General features: G+C 37.9%; 2 protein-coding genes and 1 non-coding gene across 3 annotated transcripts in view; 2 read left to right on the top strand and 1 right to left on the bottom strand.

Annotated features, from left to right (window-relative positions):
* Positions 1-24,807, top strand: part of POLN (DNA polymerase nu) — a 280,130-nt gene that overhangs the window by 7,546 nt on the left and 247,777 nt on the right. Inside the window, 1 exon segment of the mRNA XM_027773586.1 lies at positions 19,910-20,054. Within this exon segment, the coding sequence (XP_027629387.1) occupies positions 19,916-20,054 (139 nt within the window). The 5' untranslated portion in view covers positions 19,910-19,915.
* HAUS3 (HAUS augmin like complex subunit 3) lies at positions 45-17,085 on the top strand. The gene is made up of 5 exons (XM_006152908.3): positions 45-174; positions 840-1,888; positions 3,391-3,830; positions 8,455-8,683; positions 16,761-17,085. The coding sequence occupies exons 2-5, from the start codon at positions 980-982 to the stop codon at positions 16,992-16,994; spliced, it is 1,812 nt and encodes a 603-aa protein (XP_006152970.1). The 5' UTR covers positions 45-174; positions 840-979; the 3' UTR covers positions 16,995-17,085.
* LOC114008614 (U6 spliceosomal RNA) lies at positions 20,513-20,620 on the bottom strand. Its single transcript, XR_003550125.1, has one exon. It is a non-coding gene; the product is annotated as a U6 spliceosomal RNA (small nuclear RNA).

The following is a 24,807-nucleotide window of genomic DNA, read 5'->3' as shown; positions in this document are numbered from 1 at the left end:
TTATAGGGAACGTGTTCTCACCAGACAGACAGAGAGACCGAGAGAGTGGGGCGGTCCTTACCTCCGTGGAGCCAGTTGCTTTTCTGGAGCTTGTGCAGCTTTTTTAAACGCTGATTTGGTGCTTTCGGCGCATATTTTATTAACGTACGTCATAACTGGATTACACACACACAGGTAAAAGCACGGATTTTGCCACTAGTATGTCATGTGTATCGTGATTTAATGGCTGTTAACCCCTAGAACTTGTCACCATCACTAATGTTCACTTGACTAAAACGTAGTGGATTAGTCTGTGGTGCATTTGTTGAAAATAACATGCCTGACATGTTTTTACGTGAGTGTTCAGTTGTATGGTACTCCTTCAGTTGAAGGTAGTTCTTATACCTGAAGTCTCATGTTCTCTACACTAAGCATATTTCATCTGGACGTTGATGTGAGTGCTAAATTAGTCATCAAGGTAAATATTCAGTTGATTATTTAAAAAAATCGCTATATTTCTATTTTCTTACTTAGGAAAGGTAGGGAAAAGAGGCTGTTTAACCACGTGTTAGATTGGGTTTGTTTGAAGTAATTTACTTTAAAAACTGAACTGTTGGTTTGTAAAATGTAATGTATTTTAAACCATTGTCTTTGGAAAAAGTAAGTTTTTATGTTACTTAGGTTTTTGTTGCTTTGTAGTTTTCCTCATTGCATGTGTTTCTCTTTATTTTCATCATATATTGCAACCACAACTACCTTTCAGTTAGCTGGCTCCCAAACATCTCCTGATATTTATCTGTATCTTTCTAAAAATATAGTAGCCTTATTTGTGATCTAATACTTGTTTTCTTACCCCCTAGGAGGAACCGTAGATTCTAATTTTTTTCCTTTCTCTATGGACTTAAAATAAAAATAATTTTGTTTCTATTTGGATTTATTTTCTAAAGATTACCAACATAAACCCATATCAGATACAAAACCAATCTGAGGTAGTTAAACCATGAGTTGTGGAAATGAGTTTGTAGAAACATTAAAAAAAATTGGTTATCCCAAAGCTGATATTCTTAATGGAGAAGATTTTGACTGGTTGTTTGAGACTGTTGAAGATGAATCATTTCTGAAGTGGTTTTGTGGAAATGTGAATGAACAGAATGTATTGTCCAGAAAAGAATTGGAAGCTTTTAACATTCTTCAAAAATCAGGCAAGCCCATTCTAGAAGGGGCAGCACTAGATGAAGTTCTTAAAACCTGTAAAACTTCTGATTTGAAGACATCTAGACCGGATAGCAAAGAACTGGAGAAATTAGAAGATGAGGTTCAAACTCTGCAGAAATTGAAGAACTTAAAAATACAGCGACGTAATAAATGCCAGCTGATGGCTTCAGTAGCTAGCCACAAATCTTTGAGGTTAAATGCTCTGGAAGAAGAAGCCACTCGGAAGCTGAAGCAGAGTCAAGGAATTCTAAATGCTGTGAATACTAAGATCAATAGTGAACTTCAGGCCATTATTGATGTAGTTACAAAATTGATGATGTTCTTTAGACATTCTAATTTAGGTCAAGGAACAAATCCACTGGTGTTTTTATCTCATTTTTCCCTGGAAAAGTATCTAAACCAGGAAGAGCAAAGCACAGCAGCGTTAACCTTATATACCAAAAAACAGTTCTTTCAAGGTATACATGAAGTAGTTGAAAGTTCAAATGAAGAAAATTTTCAACTTTTGCATATACAAACACCATCTATTTGTGATAATCAAGAAATCCTTGAAGAGAGACGACTAGAGATGGCTAAGCTACAGCTAGCATACATTTGTGCGCAACATCAGTTAATTCACTTGAAAACAAGTAATTCAAGCATGAAGTCAAGTATAAAATGGGCCGAGGAGAATCTTCATAGCCTAACTTGCAAGGTAAATATAAGTAACGAGACTAAATTTGTATTGTAATTGTTGTTAGGAATGGAGAATATAATAATGCTATTAAGGCACTTTGGAAAGGGGAATCTAATATAAAATGAACAGTTTTTAATTTTCTCTTTATTCAGTGCTTATTTGTGATAAATGTTTCATACAAATAGAGCCTTTATTAATGAATGGTAGAAATAGCAATTATAACCTCAGCCACATTATTTAGTGTATTTTAAACAAAAGTGCTTTACTTTGCATTCTCCTTTTGAAATTTGTTAATTCAGATACATACTAAACTGAAATTTTCATTTTATGATGAATGAGTAAAGAGACTAATTGCTTTATTATGAGTATTCTGCCTAGTTTACTCTGACATAGAACTAATGAAGTCAAAGGTCCACGTTCAGTGGACTGAAACCCTGATTCCTTTTTGAGCGTGTGTAGATATGTTGAAGATGATCTCTGCACTCTTAGAAAGCTTGCTTTCTTGGTAACATAATAGTTAGTTGAATAGATTATTGAATAGAAATGTAGCTTTAGGGGACCAGCAGGTGGTGTGGTGGTTAAGGCGCTGGACATTCCCACATGGCTGACCATGGTTCAAGTCCTGGACCTGGTGGCTTGCTTTCTCACTTTCTCTTTCTCTCTGTGTCTCTCTCTGGTCAAAATAAAATAAGTAAATAAATAAATAAAATTCAAAATAATTAAAAAAAAAGAAATGTAGCTTTAGTTACATTAGGTACTTGAATAAAAATGCAATTTTTCTGAATCAGAACACCAGCACCAAGTTAGTTACTATAACTGATTGTGGAATAACAGGAACTCTTATACTTTTGTAGAAGTGTTAAAATCAACTGACCAGGAAAATACCTTCTGAGACAATTGGTTTTTTTTGAGAGATTTTTTTCTGTTAGAGCACAATTGCTCACCGAAGAGAGAGACAGAAAGCAGAAATCATCCCCTTTGGGGGGATGACTATGCTGCAGCCCCACCTCCTCCATTCTCTTCTTGGGGAGTTTCAAGCCACTGGACCTGGGACTTGAACCATGATCCACTATGTGGTCCAGCATTTAACCTCTGTGCCACCTGCTGGCCCAACCTTCTGAGTTAATTTTAACTTTAAGAAAAGTTTAGGGCCAGCCCTATGACCTAGTGGTTATAGTAGCAGATCTCATATAGCCAACTGTGGTTCAAATCCTGGCCCTGGCAGCTTGAAAAACATACTGAGAACATGTGTATGCTTGCCTAAAATTCTGACAGGATGCAAAGATGTAGTAGGGTTTGTATCAATCACCCCCAGACGGGTGATTTTTCACTTTCCCTTTCTCTCTCTTTGTCTCTCTCTAGTGAGCACATATGCCTTACAGCAAATTAAAAAATAACAACAAAATTAAATAATTCTTTTAAAAGATACTTTTATAACTATTTCAAGCTTAGACATATTTTAAGTTTAGACCTTTTATAAATATTTCAGATGTGAAATGTTATTACTTTTCTTTGTGTAGGCTGTTAGCAAAGAAAATTTGGATGCCAAAATTTCTGGCTTGAACAATGAGATTCTGAAACTTGAAGAACAAATCGCTCACATGAAGCACAGAAGTTTGCCTGCTATAATAAAAGAGAATGCCCAGTTACTGAATATGCCAGTTGTAAAGGGAGATTTTGATCTGCAGATTGCTAAACAAGATTATTATACAGCAAGACAAGAGTTAGTTTTAAATCAGTTGATAAAGCAAAAGGCGTCATTTGAACTTCTGCAGTTATCATATGAAATCGAATTGAGAAAGCATTGGGACATATATCGTCAACTTGAAAATTTGGTTCAGGAACTTAGTCAAAGTAACATAGTGCTCCTCCAGCGATTAGAAATGTTAACAGATCCATCAGTCTCTCAGCAGATAAATCTAAGGAATACTATTGATACTAAGGATCATTCTACTCATAGGTATGTATGCTTCATTGTTTCTGTAGTTTTTAAATTTTTGTGAGATACGAGAATTTGAACTAAAATCGTGAAAGTTCAAACAGTTCTTTGCACTTCATTTTTGGCCCTTCTGTTCTCTTCCACTTTTTCTTTTATATGCCTCTTTTTCCTTTTTAAGTTTTTTGCTCTCTTTTCCATCCATGTTAGATCTGCAGATAACTACTTTACAGCTCAGGTGGGTAAGTTGGAAGAATGTATATATAGGCAAGATTTTATTTTCCTTTAGATACTCTTGTTTTAATTTAAAAAAAAAAATGTTTGCTATATGATGCATAAGCAGGCCAGAGAGAAACAGAGCACGGGTGGGGTATTAGTGGGAAGGTACCCCTTGAGAGGGTGGTCACACTGTAATTCCTTCTCAATTTTCTTCTCAGGGTTTTAAGAGTGTTTTTAAGCCACTTTTTCCAGGACTCAAACTGTGTAAGTCAGACATGTGGGATCCAGCCATCTTCACCACCACACCACTAGCTGGCCCCCAAGGTATCCTTTTTTATAATATTCTTTTTAAAACAAAACAAAACAAAACAAAACAAAAAAAACCCAAAGAATTACTTATTTAGGGGCTGGCAGGTGGCGTGGTGGTTAAGGGCGCTGGACTCCCATGTAGCCAACCATGGTTCAAGTCCTGGACCTGGCGGCTTTCTTTTTCCCTTTTCCCCTCTTGCTCACTCTCTTGAATTCATACTGCCCCTCTCTGGTCAAATTAAAAAATAATAATAAGTAAATAAATAAAGTTAAATAAAATAATTCTTTTTTGAGAAAGAATTACTTATTTAATAATTATCATTATTATTATTTATTTTGCTTTAGGGCTTATGAACTCATGAGAACAAGAGAGAACAAGTGAGAAAGTAAGCCATCAGGTCTGGGACTTGAACTGCAGTTGACCATGTGGAAGTCCAGCACCTTAAAAAGTAACATGCCACCTGCTGGCTCCAAGCTTTCCTTATCAACCCCTCCCCCCCCCATATGGGCATTTGTGTTCAGCAGAGAGAGGAGGAGAAAGCACCTTAATGGGAGGTGGTCACAAATGCTCCTCCATTTGTCCATCCTGTCAAGATTTGGGATATGCACACACATGTACCCAAGTGTATTACAAGCCCCCAGGACTAAGAACTGTGGTTGGCCATGTAGGATCCAGTTCCCATAACCTTTAGACTGTGTGACTGGCCCTCGACCCTATTATTTAGATACTGTATTTTAGATTTGGAACAGGAAGTTTGAGTCAGGTTGGTATAGAAAGTATTGCTTGGCAGAGTATTAACTGTGCTTAGGAGAGATCGCAATAGAGAAAAGATTTCATTTCTGCATCTAATCTAGTGAATCACTGAAATGAGTGCTAGTTCCTATCCTTTTCCTGGATATTGAATACTAGTGGAATGGAATACTGAAATTGAGAGGCTAAAGCAGCCTGAAACTTTAGAAATCTGGATCCTACTTCTGATTTTTCTCTAAGACAACAGTCAAATCATTTGATTCTTTGGTTTTATTATTAATAAAATGAGGGACTTAGATGGGCCTGCCTCATACAATTTCAGAGGAGTATTTGACATTCTGATTCACCTGAATGATATCTCCTGGAATTGTATAGTTGTATGACCAGGTTGACAGCCTTGTGCTTGAACCAATTTTATGAAGCCCATTACAACTTTTTTTTTTTTTTTTTAGTTTTTACCATAGGGCATATGAGCTTGACAGAGAGAGCAAAAGTGAGAAATTAGTCCCTGGGAGGATGGCCATACCACACTCTCTTTCTTCCTCTCACCTTTAGGATTTTTGTGCACACATCCACACGTTACCTGATGTGTTTTCAAGCCTGCAGGTCTAGGACTTGAACTGTACAGGCATTTATGTGGGATCCACATGCCTTAACCACCATGCCACTGGCTAGCTCCCCTAAGTTTATTTATTTATTTTTTTAAGAGGCTTTTGCCTTAGAGCATGTGTACTTGTCAGGGAGAGACAGAAAGACACAATGAGAAGGGAAGTGAGGAATCACTCCCCAGGGTATGGTCATGCTGCAATCCCTTCTCCTCTATTCTCCTTCTGGGATCTTACATATACACACACGTGCCCAACCTGATTTTCAAGCCACTGGGTTTGGGACTTGAACTGCAGTCCACCATGTGAGAGTCCAGTGATGTAACCACTATGTCATCTGCTGGTCCCTCCCCAAAATTTTTTATTAAATTAAAAATATATGTGTGTGCCTTTGTGTATATCTTTTTTTTTTAAGATATATTTTTAATTGCCACAAGCTACATGTACTTGCCAGAGAGAGAGCACTCCTCAATGAGGCCTGGTCACGTCATAGTCTTTTTTCCTCTATTTCATCAGATTCTCGGGCATGCACTTGACTGGTGTTTTTTTCAGGAGGGGCCAGGAGTTAAACTATTCTGGGCCATATAGAATCTAGCTTCTTATACAATGCACTTAATTGCTGTACTATAGGGCTGGCCCTTTTTTATTTGCTTGTTTTTAAATTTTACAAAAAGTATACCCATTTTTGTGAGAGAAATGTGAGAGGTACTATCTAAGATTTTTCTGTTTGCCCAATAGAATGATAGATTTTTCTGCTATTGATGTTTGTTTGTTGCTATAGGGCAGGCGTGCTCACTGGAGAGAGAGAAAGAGACAGACAGGGAAAGTGAGAAATCACCCCCTGGGGGAATGGCCACACCATAATCCCTTCTCTATTCTCCTCTCAACATTTTGGGCACACATGCACGCAGTGTGTTTTTCAAGCTACCAGGTGCCAGACTTGAACCACTAAGTTGGCCATGTGGAATCTTTTTTTTAAAGCTATGCTCCTCTAACTGCAGACTAGAGGGAATTTCTTTTTTTTTTTGGAGAGATTTTCACTATAGGGCGCGTGCGCTCGCCAGACAGAGAAAGACATAGAGACAGAAAGCAAGAAATCACCCCCCGGGGGGATGGTCACACTGCAATCCCTTCTCCATTTTCCTCTCGGGATCTTGGGCACACAAGCACACGCACCCGGCGTGAGTTTTAAGCCACTGGGTCTGGGACGCTAACTGCAGTCCACTACATGGGAGTCCAGCAACATAGCCATTATGCCAACTGCTGGTTCTCAAGGCCATGTGGAATCTTAAGGACCATGCCATCTACTGGCCTTCTACTATTAATGTTTGAAGTGTTAAAATGATGATGTGGCTCATCAAGATTTTTAATTTATCATCCAAATAAGGACAATACCGGAATAGCAAAAATTTATTATTATTTATAGCTATTTATTTATGCTAGCTAGAGAGAGACAGAAGGGGTAGAGAAGAAAGGACTTCGCATGGGGAATGGTCACACTGCAATCCTTTCTCATTCACCTTTCCCTTCTTTTGGGATTTTGGGCTTGCATGCGCATGCATCTAGTGTTTCTCAAGCTTCCTGGTGTAGGACCCACCCAAATGGCTTGGTCTCCCTGTGAGATCCAGGTGTGTTAATCACTAGGCCATGGAGCCAGTCCTATGTAACTCTTTATTGTTTACTATTTTACATAGTTTACACTATCAGCTTTTTTTTTAAATCCCACTGCAATCCTATAAAATAGGAAGATACTAAGATGCAGAAATTAAGTTTCAGAGATTGATTTGGCCTAGGTCTCACATAACAGAGAACACAGACATAGGTCCACTTTTTTGAAGATTTTTGCTACTTAAAGTTCATCACTCTTCTAGTATTGATACATCATAATTTATTTTATTAAAGAAATGTTTTTGGTTGCTGGGAGCGCTGGACTCCCACATGGCCAACTGTGGTTCGGGTCCCAGACCTGGTGGCTTGCTTTCTCACTTTCCGTCTTTCTTTCTCTCAATCTGTCCCTCTCTGGTCAAATTTAAATAAATAAATAAATAAGTAAAATAAAGTTCAATAAAATAATTCTTTAAAAAATGTTTTTTTTGGTATGTACAACTTTGAAGCTCATTTTGAAGTAGTTTATGGCAGTTAAAGTCAAGAAGAACTTTATATCTAAAATTCAGAAGTTAGAGAAACTGGGGATTCAGATGCAGTAGTAAGAATATTTCTGGGGACCAGCAATTAGTGTAATGGCTATGTGCTGGACTCCCATGTAGTCAACTGCGGTTCGAGTCTTGGACCCAGTGGCTTAAACTCATGTTGCGCGCGTGTACATGCGTGCCCAAGATCCTGAGAGGAGAGTGGAGGAGAAGAGATTGCAGTGTGGCCGTTCCCCCCTGGTGGGGGTGATTTCTCACTTTCTGTCTCTCTGGCAAGTGCACATGCACTATAGCAAAAAACAAAACAAAACAAAACAAAACAAAAAAAACCTGTCCAAAAAAAAAAGAATATGCTTTTGTACTAAAATAGTATTATATTGAGTTGTCAGAAAAGTCATGACATTTTTTTGCATAAAAAATAGAATACGTCATGACTTTTCTGACAACCCAATAGTCGGAATGGTTTTAGTTGCTTGGTTTTTGCAGCACACAAATAAATATTTTTGTGTTGTTACATAGCTAGCTCTACAAGTGCCTCAATATAATGGATTGCTATTTTTGAAAATTATATTGAAATGAACATTTTTTCTATAATTTTTATTTTTATATTTTAGGCTTTATCAACTTTTAGAGGGAGAAAATAAGAAAAAAGAATTGTTTATAACACATGGAAACCTGGAGGAAGTGACTGAGAAATTGAAAAGGGATGTTTCTTTAGTGCAAGAGCAGTTGGCAATATCTACTCAAGAGCATTCTTTCTTTCTGTCCAAACTGAATAATGATGTAGATATGCTTTGTGATGCTTTGTATCAAGGAGGAAATCAGCTTTTGCTTAGTGATCAGGTGAGTGTGTGCCATGGTAATTTAAAATGCTTTAATCAATAATATTCATTGTAAAAGATGCTACAGAAAATATTAACACAGAAAAATGTAACCCTGTTCACATTGCCTTACTATAAGATTTAATTTTTATATCTCCTCTTAGTTTTTAGTTTTTGTTCACATATAAATATATATATATATCACACACACACACACACACACACACACACATACATACACACATATATATTAAATAATTATTTAACTTTATTAATTTACTTATTTTGATTTGACCAGAAAGGGACAGAGGAAGGGGAGGGTGGCGGAAAGTGAGAAAGCTAGCTGCCAGGTTTAGGACTCAAACCGCAGTTGACCATGTGGTAGTCCAGTGCCCTTAACCACCTTTGTCTACCTGCTGCCCCCCATACATAAACATATTTTTCAGGTAGTTTTGATCAGTGTGTTCTAAATTTTAAAAATGTATAAAAATTTTTAGACACTCAAGATATTCAGTTATTATGCTAAGTATTTAGAAGAATAAAACCAGGGCTGGTAGGTGGCATGGTGATTAAGGCAGGTGGACTCCCATATGGCTGACCACTGTTTGAGTCCTGGACCTAGCAGCTTGCTTGCTCACTTTCCTTCTCTGTCTCTCTCTGGTCAACTTCAATAAAATAAAATAATGACAATGAATAAAATTAAATAAAGTAATTATTTTTAAAAAGGAAAAAATAATAAAACCATTCCCATATCTTTTTATCCATCTTAGTAAATAGAGGATTGCCCTTATATCTTCAAAATTCTCTATGTACACCTTCTAATATATGCTCTTCCTCTTATGAGTTCCCCTCTCTTCTTTGAGGAGTAACTGCTATGCCTATTTTCATTACTTGTTTAGTTTTATTTATAGTATTACACATATATAATTCCTAGACCATATATTTGATTTATGTTTTTGAACATTACACATACAATGTTTAATAATATACTTATTTCTTGACATGTTTCCCTTGTCAACTAAATGAGTGAAATATGTTTACTCCCTTTTCGTGGCCTGTCTTTTCACCCCTTTTGCTGTTTGGGGTTTTCTCTGCTCTTTCTTTTAAAAAAAACTTTTTTTGGGGGGGAGAGGGCTATAAATAGGTGCATGTACTTGCCAGAGAGAGGGAGATAGAGAAAGTGAGAAATCACTCCCTAGTTGAGATAGCCACACTTCAGTCCCTTCTCCTCCAGTCTCTGCTTGGGATTTTGGGCATGCACACACATACAACAGTGTGATTTCAAGCTTCTGGTTCAAGAACTCAAACCATGCCGTTAGTCATGTGAGATACTGTGCTTTAATCTCCACACCACCTGCTGGTCCATTAAGGATTTAAAAAAAAATCTTTAAAAAAAATTTATTATCATTATTATTATTATCCTAAAATTTTGTTATAGGGCATGTGCAATCACCAGAGAAAGAGAGAGAGAAAGCAAACCACCAGGTCTGGAACCTAAACTAGTTGGCCATGTGGGAGTTCAGCACCCCAACAGCCATGCCACCTGCTGGCCCCATTAAGGATTTTTAAAAAAATTTGCTTTAGGGAACATTTGCTCACCAGAGTGAGTGAGTGAGTAAGAGAGAGAGAAAGAGAGCACTCCCCAGTGGGGATGACCACACTGAAATCCCCTCTCCATTCTCTTAGGAATTTGGGCATATACACATGTGCCTGGAGTGTTTTTCAAGCCACTGGGTCTAGGACTCAAACCGTGCAGTCAGCATGTGGGATCCAGCTATCTTAACCACCATGCCTTCTGGCTGGCCCTAAGGATTTTAACATGATGTCATTTTTCCAGTTTGCTGTTTTGTGTTTTTTTGTTGTTATTGTTAGAGATTGTTTATGTTTTTTAATTGTCAGAGGGTGCATGTGCTCTCCATAGATAGACAGGAGAAAAAGGACCCCCTAATCGAGCATAGTTACACCACAATCCCTTCTCCATCCTGGAGTTTTGAGCATGTACCCGGTGTGTTTTTCAAGTCACTGGGCCTGGGACTTAAACTATGATCAGCCATGTGGAATCTGCTTCTCTTAACCACTAGGCTTCCAGGCCAGCCCTGTTTATTTACTTTTCTAATGCCAGAGAGTACGTGTGCATGCCACAGAGAGAGAGAGCGAGTGAGCAAGTGAGTAAGCATAAGTATTCCCCAATGGGGCCTGGTCATGCTGCAATTCCTTTTCCTCCATTCCACCTTCCCAATAAGATCCTGGGCATGAGCACACTCCTGGCCCCACTCTCTGGGTAGTTTTTAAGCTGCCAGGGCTGGGATTCAAACACCATTGTCCATGTGGACTCCTGCTTCTTACACACACAGTGCTTAGCTACTGTGCTCTGGGGCCAGCCCTATTTGCTGTTTTTTTGTTTTGTTTTGTTTTAAAGAGAGATTTTCATAGTAGGACATGTGCACTCACTGGAGAGATAGAGACAGACAAAAAGCGAGGGAGGATGGCCACGCTGCAATCCCTTCTCTGTTCTTCTCTCGGGATTTTGAGCATGCATGCACATGTGCCCAGCATGAGTTTTAAGCTGCTAGGTCCAGGACTGGAACTGCAGTCGACTATGTGAGAGTCTAGCGAGGTAACCATTATTCCATCTGCTGGTCCCCCTATTTGCTGTTTTTAAAATCTTGTTAAAGTTTGCCCTTAACATTGTAATGGTAGTGACTCTTAGTTTATTCTTAAGTTTATGACGTTCAGTTTTAGTTTTTTAATCATAGGTTTTTTCTTTTTTTTTAATGTATGATTTGAGATAGAGTTCTAATTTTTACTTCATTTTTCTCCCTATGAGTAACCAGATTATCTTGCCCCAATTTATTGGGGCACATCAATTTAAGGTCTCTGACTTTGGGGACCAGTAGGTGGTATGGTGGTTAAGGCACTGAATTTCCACATGGCTGACCACAGTTTGAGTCTTAGACCCTGGTGTTTTGAAAATCATGCCACACACGTGTGTGTGTGTGTCCAGAATCCCAAGAGGAGATTAGGGAAACCACTGTGGTGGGGCCATCACCCACATGAGGGGGTGATTTCTATCACTCTCTCTGTCTTTGTCTCTCTTGCCAGTATACATGGCCTCTGGCAAAAAACCTTGAAAAAAAAAAAGGATATCTTTTTATTTATAAAAATAATTATTTAATTCATCACTATTATTATTAGTAGTAGTATTTAAAAAAAAATTTTTTTTGAGAGGTTTTTGCTATAGGGCGCGTGCGCTCGCCAGACAGAGAGAGACATATAGACAGAAAGTGAGAAATCACCCCCCAGGGGGGATGGTCACACTGCAATCCCTTCTCCTCCATTCTCCTCTCGGGATCTTGGGCACGCACGCACATGCGCCCGGCGTGAGTTTTAAGCCACCGGGTCCAGGACACGAACCGCGGTCGACTACATGGGAGTTCAGCGACATAGCCATTACGCTAACTGCTGGTTCCCTATTTTTAAAATTTGACCAGACAGAGAGTGAAAGTGATGAAGCAAGCTGCTAGGTCCAGTACTCAAACCATGGTTGGCCGTGTGGGAATCTAGCGCCTTAACCACCATGCCACCTGATAGTACCTCTGTGATAAGTTTTTTTTTTTTTTTTTTTTAAGAAATTTTTGCCATAGGACATGCACGCTTGCTGGAGAAAGAGACAGTGAAAGGGAAAGTGAAAAATCACCCCCGGGGGTGATCATTACCACAGTCCCTTCTCCTTCATTCTTCTCCTGGAATCTTGGGGCATGCACACACACACACACACCCATCATGATTTTCAAGCCACTGGGTCCAGAACTTGTGCCATAGTCAGCCTTGTAGGAGTTCACTGATATAACCACTCCATCCACCGGTGGTCTTTTAAAAAGATCTGTTATTGATTTTGTCTTTTTTTTTTTAATTTGTTATAGGATGTGTGCAATTACTGGAGAGAGATAGAAAGTGAGAAAGCACCCCCCCGGGTGGGGGATGGCCATGCTGCAACCCATTCTCCTCCCTTCTCAGGATTTTGGATACACATGCACATAAGTCTGGCATGTTACTTAAGCCACTGGGTCTGGACTTGAACTGCACAGTTGTCCATGTGGGATCCAGCTGTGTTAACCACCATGCCACCTTGCTAGTCTATCTTCTTGATCTGTTACTAAAAGGACTGTGCAAAAATAACCATGATTGTGCATTTTAAAATGTCTCTGTGTAATTTTATCACTTTTTTCTTTATGTACAATAACCATGATTGTGCATTTTAAAATGTCTCTGTGTAATTTTATCACTTTTTTCTTTCTTTAGTTTGTCTATTTTAAAAATTATGTCCATCGGGACCAGCAGGTGGCGTTGTGGTTAAGGCACTGGACACTCCCACATGGCCGACCATGGTTTGAGTCCTGGACCTGGTGGCTTGCTTTCTCACTTTTCTCTCTCTCTGTGTGTGTCTCACTCTGGTCAAATTAAAATGGAGGAATAAGTGAATAGATAAATAAATAAATCTTAAAAAAAAATTATGTCCATGTTTAAAATTGAGTTCAATAATTAGCCTTGTAGGGAACCAGTAGTTAGTGTAATGGCTATGTCGCTGGACTCCCACGTAGTCGACCACGGTTCACGTCCCGGACCTGGTGGCTTAAAACTCACTCTGGGCGCGTGTGCGTGCATGCCCAAGATCCCAGGAGGAGAAGGGATTGCGGCGTGACCATCCCCCCTGGGGGTGATTTCTTGCTTTCTGTCTCTATGTCTCTCTCTGTCTGTCTGGCGAGCGCATGCGCCTTATAGTGAAAACCTCTACAAAATAATAATAATAATAATAATAATAATTAGCCTTGTAGATTGAAATTGTTAAAGCATTCAGTGTTATGTAATAACTTTATCACTGTAGTGCTTTTTTGCCTTTTTTTTTTTTTTAAAGTTTATGTATTTTTTTCTTTCATGAGCAATACAGAGCTAGATGGATAGTACCTCCAATAGGATCCTGATGCTGTGATTTACAACCAGCCTCACATTGTAGGCATATATGTGCCCACTTAGTCAAGGTAGTTTCTGGTCACAAACGTGGAACTTTGCCATGTGGGTCACTTTCACAGAACCTTGTGTTTTATTGCTGTGGTCAATGCTTTTTGTCTTGATATTAATTCATTTGATATTACTATTTCTGTCCCATCTTTTCATCTTTCTTTTGATGTTCATAATTACAAGGCATAGTATTTTCTTTAATTGCCAGAGGGTGTGTGTGCTTGCCAGAGAGAAAGCATCCCCCCACTAGGGCATGGTCATGTCACAGTCCCTTTTCCTCTATTTCTCCACCCCATCAGGTTTTGGGCAAACACACACATGTACCAGGTCTTCGTTTTTTCAAGCTGCTAGTCCTGTTTTTTTTTTTTTTCAAGTTGCTAGTCCCCATGTACAACACTTAGCGACTACTCTCTGAGGTCAGCCTCATCGAGTTTTTTTTACTTACATATGCTTTTTTCTTAATTACAGATATCATGTGTTCTTGTCAGAGAACATGAGCCCTCCCTAACAGTGCATAGCCACACTGTAGTCCCTTCTCCATTCTGTCAGGATTTTAGTCATGCATGTACACATACCCAGTGTGTTGTTCAGATAGCCTTGGCCTAGATTCAAACCTTAGTTGGCCATGTGGGATCTGGCTCCCTTTTATTTATTTATTTATATTTATTATTATTTTGTAGAGATTTTTAATTTTTTAAATTTTTAAATTTTTTTTTGCCTTAGGGCACAGTGCTCATTGGAGAGAGAGACAGGTACAATGAAAGGAAAGTGAGAAATTACCACCCAGGGGGATGGCCACAGCATAATCCCATCTTCTTCATTCTCCTCCCAGGATCTTTAGCACTCATGCACTTATGCCAGGCATGAGTTTCAAGCCACCAGGTCTGAAACTCAAACTGTGGTCAACCACGTGGAGTCCAGCGCCTTAACTACTATACCAACAGCTGGTCCCTCTGGCTTCCTTCTAGCTAAACTGTAGGGCCAGTGCTACATATCTTTTTTAATTCTTCCTTTTTACTTGGTAATATGAAATACATAATTTTACTTGGATTTTTTTTGGGGGGTGGTGGTGGTGGTGGTTTTGTCTTTAATCGTGAGAAGGCTTGTGTGTTTACCAGAGGTCAGGGGGAGAAAGCACCCCACCCCCAAAGATCGTAGTCATGCCATAATCCCTTATCTATCTTTCTATTCTGTCAGAATTTTGAGCATGCACATACATGTGCCCAGCTTGTTTTTCTAAGCCCCTCAGGCTGAAGTTCAAACTGCAGTTGGCCATGTGTGATCTGGCTCTCTCTAATCATTAGACTACAAGGCTGCCCCACCATTTATACTTTCTAAGTACTTTCCTTTGTTATTAATGGTACAGTATTCTGATTTATTACTATGCAATAATTTCTGTAAAATAGTCCATCATTATGATAGTTTTTGGGTTTTGTTTGTTATTGAACAACATGTATAATGTTGTATATATAGCTTTTGTTTTAGATACTTAAATAGGTTTATTTTTTGGAGAGGTTTTTGCTATAGGGCCCATGCACTCGCCAGAGAGAGAGAGACATAGAGACAGAAAGCGAGAAATCACCCCCCAGAGGGGATGGCCACGCCACATTTCCTTTTCCTCCATTCTCCTCTCAGGATCTTGGGCATGCACGCATATGCGCCCGGTGTGAGTTTTAAGCCACCGGGTCTGGGACACGAACTGCAGTCAACTACATGGGAGTCCAGTGACATAGCCATTACACTAACTGCTGGTCCCTAAGAGATTTCTTTTTATAAAAGAGTTATTTATTTAATTTGATTTATTATTATTTTTTAATTTGCTATAGGGCACATGTGTTCCCCAGACAGAGACAGAGAGGGAAAGTGAGAAAGCAAGCTACGAGATCCAGGACTCAGACTGTGATTGATCATGTGGAAGTCCAGCATCTTTACCACCATGTCACCTGCTAGCCCCATAGTCAACAAATTCTTGAAAGTAGGATCACTGGGATTTTTCTTTTTTAAGTTTAATATTTTGATTTTTTTAAGTTTTGCACTAGCTGGAGAGAGAGAAAGGAGCAAAGTGAAAAATCGCCCCCTGAGGGAATGGCTATGTTGCAATTCCTTCTTCTCCATTCTCTCAAGATTTTGGGCGTACATGCACACATATGATTTTTAAGCCGCAGGTCTGGGACTTAAAAACCACACATTTGACTTTGTTGGATTTAGCCACCTTAACCACAGTGCTGCCGGCTGGCCCTCATTGGGATTTCTTTGAGTATAAAGATTAATATGGCTTTTTGCTTTTGATAATGACATATTGCTTCTGAAGTAGTACTTTTTTTTTTTTCCCTTGTGCAATGCCACTAGCTCTGTTTATCTGCTAGGCACCATTTAATCATATGGTACAGCACCTTTATTAAGATACTGAGTCTTGCTGGTATAATCCTCCTGGCTCAAGCTCCCTAGTAGCTGAGACTATAGACATATATTCCCACCCCACTTCTTGGCTTGAATTTACAAGCATGTCTTATTCTTAAGAAGAAATAATGTGATAAGTGAGGATGGATTTTGTCAAAAGTTATTTGTGATTCTATCCTGTAAGACAATATGAGAAAAAGAAAAATGGAGATTTTTGTTAAGATAATTTTTTGTTAGTCAAGAGTTTCTCTCTGTTTCCTTTGTCCAGAGTCAACAAATAAGGTGAAAACAGAGTTTGATTAGTTAAGCAGAAAATAAACTCTAGGAGGGAAATTTTGTTCATTCTTATACCTACCTATAGCCTCTAAAACAGTGGTAGACATTCTGTAATATTTGTTGATATTTGAATCCACAAAATAGTTTACATATTGAGTGCTTTTCAGGAAGTAAGAGTTTACTTTGAATCATTTAAAATTACCTATCAGAAGTTGTAGTAAATCTTACACCTAATTTATACTAAGTCTAGCATGGGTTTTTAAGTGAAATTTATTTACTGCTAAGGTTATGGGAAGTTATTAATCCTTTAGAGTCTTACATGTAAATTACATTTTAAATTTATAAATGGTTTTAGGAATAAAGTTATTGAATTAAAAGTATTTTAATTCTTTTCCCTTTTTTAGGAGTTAATGGAGCAGTTTCATCATGTTGAATCTCAATTGAATAAGCTCAATCATCTCCTTACTGATATTCTTGCTAATGTGAAGACAAAAAGAAAAATTTTGGCAAATAGTAAATTTCATCAAATGGAGAGAGAATTATATGTATATTTTTTAAAAGATGAAGCTTATCTGAAAGATATTGTGGAGAATTTAGAAAACCAATCAAAGATTAAGACTGTTGCCATTGAAGATTGAAAATGATTAAAAACGGAATCTTTTCTATACATGCTGTTTTTTAATGTTTTATGTATTACTAGAAGGAATACACATCTAATAAACACTAAACTTTAAAATTTGAGGTCAAGAGAGTGCTTTATTTAGTTGATTTGTGTGTGCCAGATTGTTCCCCCCCATAACACGTTTGTTCAAAGTGCCTGTGCTTTTATGACTTGAACATTTGCTTGGTAGCACTTAGTGTCATTTTTTACTTATAGGGAAAAAACATTATATAACAAAAGAAAATTATTTCTTTTTTAGAGAGATATTTTTGCTTTAGTGTGTGTGTGCTAGCCAGAGAGACGAGAGAGAAACAGAAAGCGAAAAATCACCCTCAAGGTAGAGTGGCCATGCTGCATACCCTTCTACTCCATTTTCCTCTTGGGATTTTTGGCATGCATGCATAACCTCCCAGTGTTGGTTTTAAGCTGCTGGCTCTAGGACTCGAACCACAGTTGACTCTGGGAGTCCAGCAACATAACTATTATGCCATCTTCTGCTCCTATAACAAGTGTTTTAATATAATTATATCTCTACTATTTTCTTAAACATAGACATTTTATGCTGTCAAATACTTTTAAAATTAATAGAACTTTGAGTCAAAATTTTAAGATCAGGAGGCCTTATGAAATAACTAAACTCATTTTGTACTATAAAGTTATAATTCTACAGCTCAGCTGTATTTCCCCATAATTCTCTGTTCATAGATTTTGAGACAGTTTGAATGCTGCTACTTTTGCTAGAAAGAGTGCAAGGACTCCACTGGCAGGACTATATTTTATGGGCAGGATTCTGGGGACCTAAAGTTTCTACCAGACATATCAACAGTGCTTTGACTTTAGTGTGACACTTTATAGATGACTTTCACACTGAATTAGAAATTTAAATTTCAAAATTTAATAGGGTTGGTTGCTCTTAAGTATATAAAATGATATTTTAATCAGTTTCTTAGGAATAAAAATACTTTCATATTGGATTATATTTAATATGGGAGTGGCTGATTAGAAATTATTTTAAGTAATGATATAAATTGATGTGTAGTTTACCAATATTATGTAAAATGCCTCTTGAGTGCCTGGTTTATACATGGCTTGCATGTACTACTATGTGAGTTTTATTAGGAATAACTTCAAGAATATTCCTTACCTAGTTGTGAAAAGAAATACTGATCTAAAAATCACACATTCCAGGTGGTCTTTATAGAATTTTCTCAGCTCTAACCATCAGAAAATGGGCATACTTAGGTGACAGACGAGCCCTGTTGACTTTTGTAATCCATTGGACAAAAATGTCTTACCAATTATATTTGTATGCTATCTAAAATTTTATATTAAGTAAACCACATGAAGAATTTGTAGCAGTAAATGTTGAAGAGTTTTCTATTTACCCACTTCAGTAACATTTTTAAAAAGTTCAATCTTGTATAGACAATTTGCTTTACATTTTTTTTTCTCTAATTGGAAAAATATTTCAGCTGGTTTACTGGCTTATGGTAGCAACTTCTGTTTGAAAGTACCAGATATGTTAGATTTTGACCAGATGCTTGATGATTTGTATTGTCTCCATGTAGACCTTTACCTGCTCAGCCTAGGGAACCAATAAGGCTGAATAGTACAAGACTGACAGGTTGCATGTCTGCCATTATCACCTAAGTCAGTTATAATTATTTGATTTGTGTTTTCTTTCTTTTAAAGAACTATTCCACTTAACTTTTTTTATCCATTTATTTATTTATTTATTTATTTTAATTTGACCAGAGAGGGATAGAGTAAAAAGAAAGTGAGAAAGCAAGCTATCAGGTTTGGCACTTGAACTGCAGTCAGCCATGTGGGAGCCTAGCGCCCTTAACCACCACTCCAGCTGCTGGCCCTGATTAGACAGGTTTTTGAACATTTGCCCCTTCAAATAATCTTCTGTTTTCTTCTGGAACTCCCACTATGTGTAGTGCTGGTACATTTTAGCATCCCACAGGGACCTCCAGTTTTGTTCATTTTAAATTTCTGTTCCTCAGACAGAATTTCAACTGGCTGATGTTCAAGTCCTTCTGTGTTCAAATCTGCTGCTGAACTCTCCAGTGGGCTTTGTCATTTCACTCATACTTTTCTCTATAGGGCGTGTGCGCTCGCCAGACAGACAGACAGAGACATAGAGACAGAAAGCGAGAAATCACCCCCCAGGGGGGATGGTCACGCCGCAATCCCTTCTCCTCCATTCTCCTCTCGGGATCTGGGGCACGTGCGCACATGCACCCAGCGTGAGTTTTAAGCCACTGGGTCCGGGACGCGAACTGCAGTCAACTATGTGGGAGTCCAGCGACATAGCCATTACACTAACTGCTGGTTCCACCCTCTGTCCAAAAAAAAAATTGTCTAACTAGAAAATAAGTACTTTATATTTTTACCATGATACCCTGATTGAATCTCTAGCTATTTGGTTTTTTTTTCTTACTATACTATCTGTATTATATAATAAGTAATACATATTTTCTGTGGTTATTTATATAGGTATTAATATATATATATATTTTAATGATAGAATGTGTGCATTCACACAGAGAAACGCCCTCCACAGCATCTTGTTACTCCATGATCCCCTTTCCTCAGCATTCCAGCTCATTAGGATCTTGGGCTCCTTTGCACATTCCTAGCCTGCTTTAAGGCTGTTGACCCAAACCTTTGTCAGTCACATGGCTTCCAGCACTGCAGCCCAGTATTGACTGTCACCAAGGCTAACTCTAGGACTCGAACCACAGTTGACTCTGGGAGTCCAGATAATAATAAAGGTTTTTAAAATGAAAATCTCAGTACATAAAGCTTTCAGATAACGTAATTGTGATTCTTATTTTGAAGTCTCAAAATTAATATATGGGTATCTTATGTTAATCTTATGTTTAGGATCTTATGAAAATGGAAAATTATGAGGCATTTGTAGGCTTTGATCTCTATAAGACACCGCTCTCCAGTGTTGCCCAGAAGATTATGTCTGCTATCCATGCAAGTGATTTAGTGGATTCTAAGAACTGGGCAGAGAGTACACAGAGTAAGTAATTTGTATAAGCCTTTCTATCTTGTTACTCTGACTGTTGCTCTTAAGACTAAGAATTGGAAATGAAATGTATGTGGGGACAGCTGGTGGTGTGGTTAAAGGTGCTGGATTCCCACAAGCCGATCTGGTTACCAGACCTGGCAGTTTGCTCTTTCGCTTTCCCTTTCTCTCTCTCTCTCTCTGGTCAAATTAAAAAATAATAATAACAAATGGAATTAAATAAATCTTTATAAAAAATGAAATGTATGTAGCAAAATTATTTTGTTATGTTTTGTAGGGAAATTCCTTCCATTCCTACAGATGAAGCGCAGCTCCTACCCTCTATATATGCTGAACTCACTAAATTTTATGTTCCCATAATGTCATGTTCTTTTTTGTTCTAGGCATTTCTGTCAAGAATTACCTTAGAATGTGGATCAGGTGTTTAAGTATCTTTTATTAATTTTTTTATTAAAAATATGGAACGCTTCACGAATTTGTGTGTCATCCTTGCGCAGGGGCCATTCTAATATTCTCTGTATCGTTCCAGTTTTTAGTATATGTGCTGCCGAAGCGATCACTAGGTGTTTAAGTATCTTTTTAAGAAATAGGTTCTTTCACAGTGTCTCTTGCTTCATTCTTGGCTCTGGAGTAATTGCACCTATATATAGTATTTGCTAAAATTGTGGTGAATAAGAACTGTTTTTGACAATATGTGTCATAGAAATGTTTAAGTTCTTAGATGGTAAATATTAATGTATATGTGTTTGTGACATTTGGTATAATAGTAAAAACAGTGACATATGCTCACAAGTGTGCCTGAAATGTTTATAGCATGTTTGTAAATGTTTATAACTTTTTTTTTTTGCTACTGGCAAAACAGTTTTTATTTTGAGTTATAAGTCTGGGCCAGTGATTTGAGTTTTATTTCTTTTTGGATAGAATAAGTTATCAGTGAGAAAAATATGATTGAATGATTATATTGAGATAAGATGATAGTATTGCCAAATATTAGTTCAAAGGCCATTATAGACAGTTTAGTAGCACTTAGTTTTTCAATCTATTCTTATTCAGGCATCTGTTTCTTATATGCTTTATTGTAGTAGTTGTTATCATTAAATAAACTAGTAAGAATTTTTGGGTGTAGACTGTATACCTAGCAGTTTATAGTGTTTCAGAGGAATAGAGGAGATATTAAAGAAAGGTAAGATAAATTTTTGAATACTAAATATTCTTTTTTTTTTAAGTTTTATTTTTGCTATAGGGCATGCGCACTTATCAGAGAGAGATGGGGGTGGGGGATAGGGAGAAATCACCCCCCTTTCTGGATTTTGGAGACATGTGCATGCGCCCAGTGTGATCTTCAAGCTGTGTGGTTCAGGACTTGAACTGTAATCAGCCATGTGCAGTCCAACCCCTTAACCTCCACACCTTAACCTGCTCACCCAATACTAAATATTCTGTAATATCCTCTTCATTCCTCACAAAACACTTATTGATTGCTAGGTATATAATCCATACCCAAGGTTCTTACTGGCTCACTTATTATCCCATATACCTTTTATAATAATAGAGCAGTGAACATTTTATAGAGGTGGAAATATTGGGTTGCTGGAAAAGTCATGACGTGTTTTTGCATAGAAAAATATGTCATGGCTTCAGATGACCTAATACAGTTTACATTAAGAGCTAATAAGGGGCTGACTCTGTGGCTTGGTGGTTAAGACCTCTGTATCCCATATGACTGAGCAGTTTGAGTCCTGGACCTGGAGGCTTGAGAATCATGCCAGGTTTGTGTGCATACCTAAAATCTTGAAAAGAGGGAGAGATGGGGGAAAAGAGATTGCAGTACCCATGAGGATGCTTTTTCTTCTCATTCTGTCTGTCTCCTGTGAGCTCCTGTACCCTATAGCAAAAAAAAAAAAAAAAAAAAAAAAAAAAAAAAAAAAAAAAAAAAAAAAAAAAAAAAACCTGATAAAAATTGTGAAATGCATCTGTTAGCTATAAGTCTGATGTGAACTCTTGTAATAGTCCATTACATATCCTGTTAAAGTCCTAGTTAAGGTAGTTGAGAAATAATGGAAAAGATATTATTTTTCTGTTAAGTGTTCTTAGATTTGGGAAAATAATGGAATTTTTATACAGATTCTGTATTCTGTTGATGTATAACACTATTACTACAAACTTAGTGACTTAAAACACATTTATCATCCCATGATTTAAATTTTTTTTTTTTGAGAGGTTTTGCTATAGTGTGTGTGTGGTCACCAGAAAGACAGACAGAAAGTAAGAAATTACTCCCCAGGGGTGATGGCCATGCCACAGTCAAATCTCCTCCATTCTCCTCTTGGGATCTCAGGCATGCATGCACGCACACACGCCCAGCATGAGTTTAAGCCACCAGGTCTGGGACTCGAACTGCAGTTGACTAAATGGAAGTCCAGTGACATAGCCATTATGCCAACTGTATTCTGTTGATGTATAACATTATTACTACAAACTTAAAACACATTTATTGTCTCACGATTTCTGTGGGTCAGGAACCTGGGCATGGTCCAGCTGAGTCCTCTGCAATGCTGGAGTCAGGTTGTCAGCCAGGACTGGAATCTCATCTGAGGTTTGAATGGGGAAACCTTCTCTTCCAAGCTCACATGGGTTGTTGGCAGAATTCAGTTCCCTGGGGACCAACAGATGGCATAGCGGTTATGTCGTTAGACTCCCATGTAATCTATCACAGTTTGAGTTGCAGACCCGGCGACTTAAAGTACTCGTGGCAGGTGTGTGTGCGCCCAAGATCCCAAGAGGAGAATGGAGAAGAAGGGATTGTAATGTGGCCATGCAGGGTGATTTCTTGCTTTCTGTCTCTCTGTATCTCCAGCGAATGTTTGCACTCTGTGGCAAAAATCTCTATTGAAAAAAAAAATTCAGTTCCTTGTAGATTTTTCAGACCGAGGGCCTGAGTTTCTCACTGGCTGGTGTGTGGAAACTGTCCTCGGTTCCTTTTCATGTGGTCCTCTCTACAAGCAGCCTACAATAAGTTAGTACCTTGCTTTTTCAAAACCAGGAAGAGAACCCATCTAGAAGACTGACAGTGCAACTTTATATAACATAAATACATGCATCCTGTCACCTTTGCTGTGTTCTTTTGGTTAGAAACCAGTCGATAAATCTTGCCTACTTTTAAGAGGTTGGAGTTATAAAAGGGTATGAATACTAAGAGGCAAGGATCATGGTGCCATCTTAAAGTCTTTCCATCACACATTACCACCAATATTTTATAAATCTAAATTCAAGTTGGATTGCTGGGATATTATTGATGATTCATGCTGTACCTAGAGACTTAACTTGATTTCTGCATACTGAGCTATTATGTCAGATTCTTATTTTTGAAAGAAGGATGTTGCAAATTAGTCTTTCATTTCTGTAAGCCCCCTTTATACCAAATACATACAAAAAATTAAGCTAAAAATTAATGGAAATAAGCTACAAATATTTGCTTTTACAAACACATACAAACACATAGTAAGTACAACCAAACAGTATTAAATGTGTGGTGCATGTCAGTTTGGAGTCTAAATTACTGATCTGTTTGACTGAGGTATCTGTAGATACACTAAAGATTAGACTATTATATGTTCTTGAAACAAGCCTAGATCTTTATTTCAAAATCTTGCTGTGGAATATTAAAAATGCAGAAACTTACAATATAGCTTACTGAATTAACATAACAGAACATCCAGGTTCTTACATTGCCAACAGCCCAAAATTTATTTTGCAATTAAAACCTTCTTTCTGCCCAAAGGTTTCCATTATCCTGACTTATGGTAACAACATTCTAATCACAGGCATTTTATATTTATATTTTCCAAGGACCTTTGTGGCAGACCTCATTGTCTACCATACTAGAATCCATTCTTTCCTTCTGAGGCACATAACAAAACCTATTTTATTGCAATCAGATGTGACCCTGTGGCCAGTTTTCTGTCAGTGGGATGTGAGTTCAAGTGGTATGTGCCATTTCCAGGGATGACCTGAAGACAGCTGACTTGCTTTCTCCCTGGCCTCTTTTCTTCTCACCAGTTGGAATATGAAATGACTCCTCTTCAACCCTGCCAATGATTAGTGTCCTGAAGAACAACATGTTAGAAGGATCCTAAGCTCCTGAGTGACTTTCTGAAATAGATATACCACCACCTGAGACCATTCACCTCAGAGCATGAGAAATAAACTTCATTTTTTAAGCCATAGTATTGGTGGGTCTTTTGTAACTGTACCTTAGCATTTTACTTTAACTCATGCACCTTAAAACTATTGGGTTGTTGGGAAAGTCATCACACATTTTTGCACAGAAAAAACAAAAATACATCATGACTTTTCCGACAACCCAATATATTTAGAATTGGGTTCATTCAACTTAAATTTTTATTGTCATTTTATTGTTCAGTAATGCTACTAAAAGTCTTTGGTAAATTCTAGAGGAGGGAGAGTTTTCAGGGTTGTCAGCAGATATGATGCTCTGTTTAGTTTATGCATATGATGAAACAAATTTATTAGGATATATTCTGCCTCTTTGTGTTCTGTTTAAGTACCTAGAGAAATTTGTGTTTTTAGGGAACCAGCAGTTAGCGTAATGGCTATGTCGCTGGACTCCCATGTAGTTGACCGTGGTTCGTGTCCCGGACCCAGTGGCTTAAAACTCACGCTGAGCACATGTGCGTGCGTGCCCAAGATCCCGAGAGGAGAATGGAGGAGAAGGGATTGCGACGTG

Source organism: Tupaia chinensis, unplaced genomic scaffold (assembly GCF_000334495.1).
Source record: "Tupaia chinensis unplaced genomic scaffold, TupChi_1.0 Scaffold000360_1, whole genome shotgun sequence".
Taxonomy (NCBI): domain Eukaryota; kingdom Metazoa; phylum Chordata; class Mammalia; order Scandentia; family Tupaiidae; genus Tupaia; species Tupaia belangeri.
This window is presented reverse-complemented; position numbering and strand designations above follow the sequence as displayed.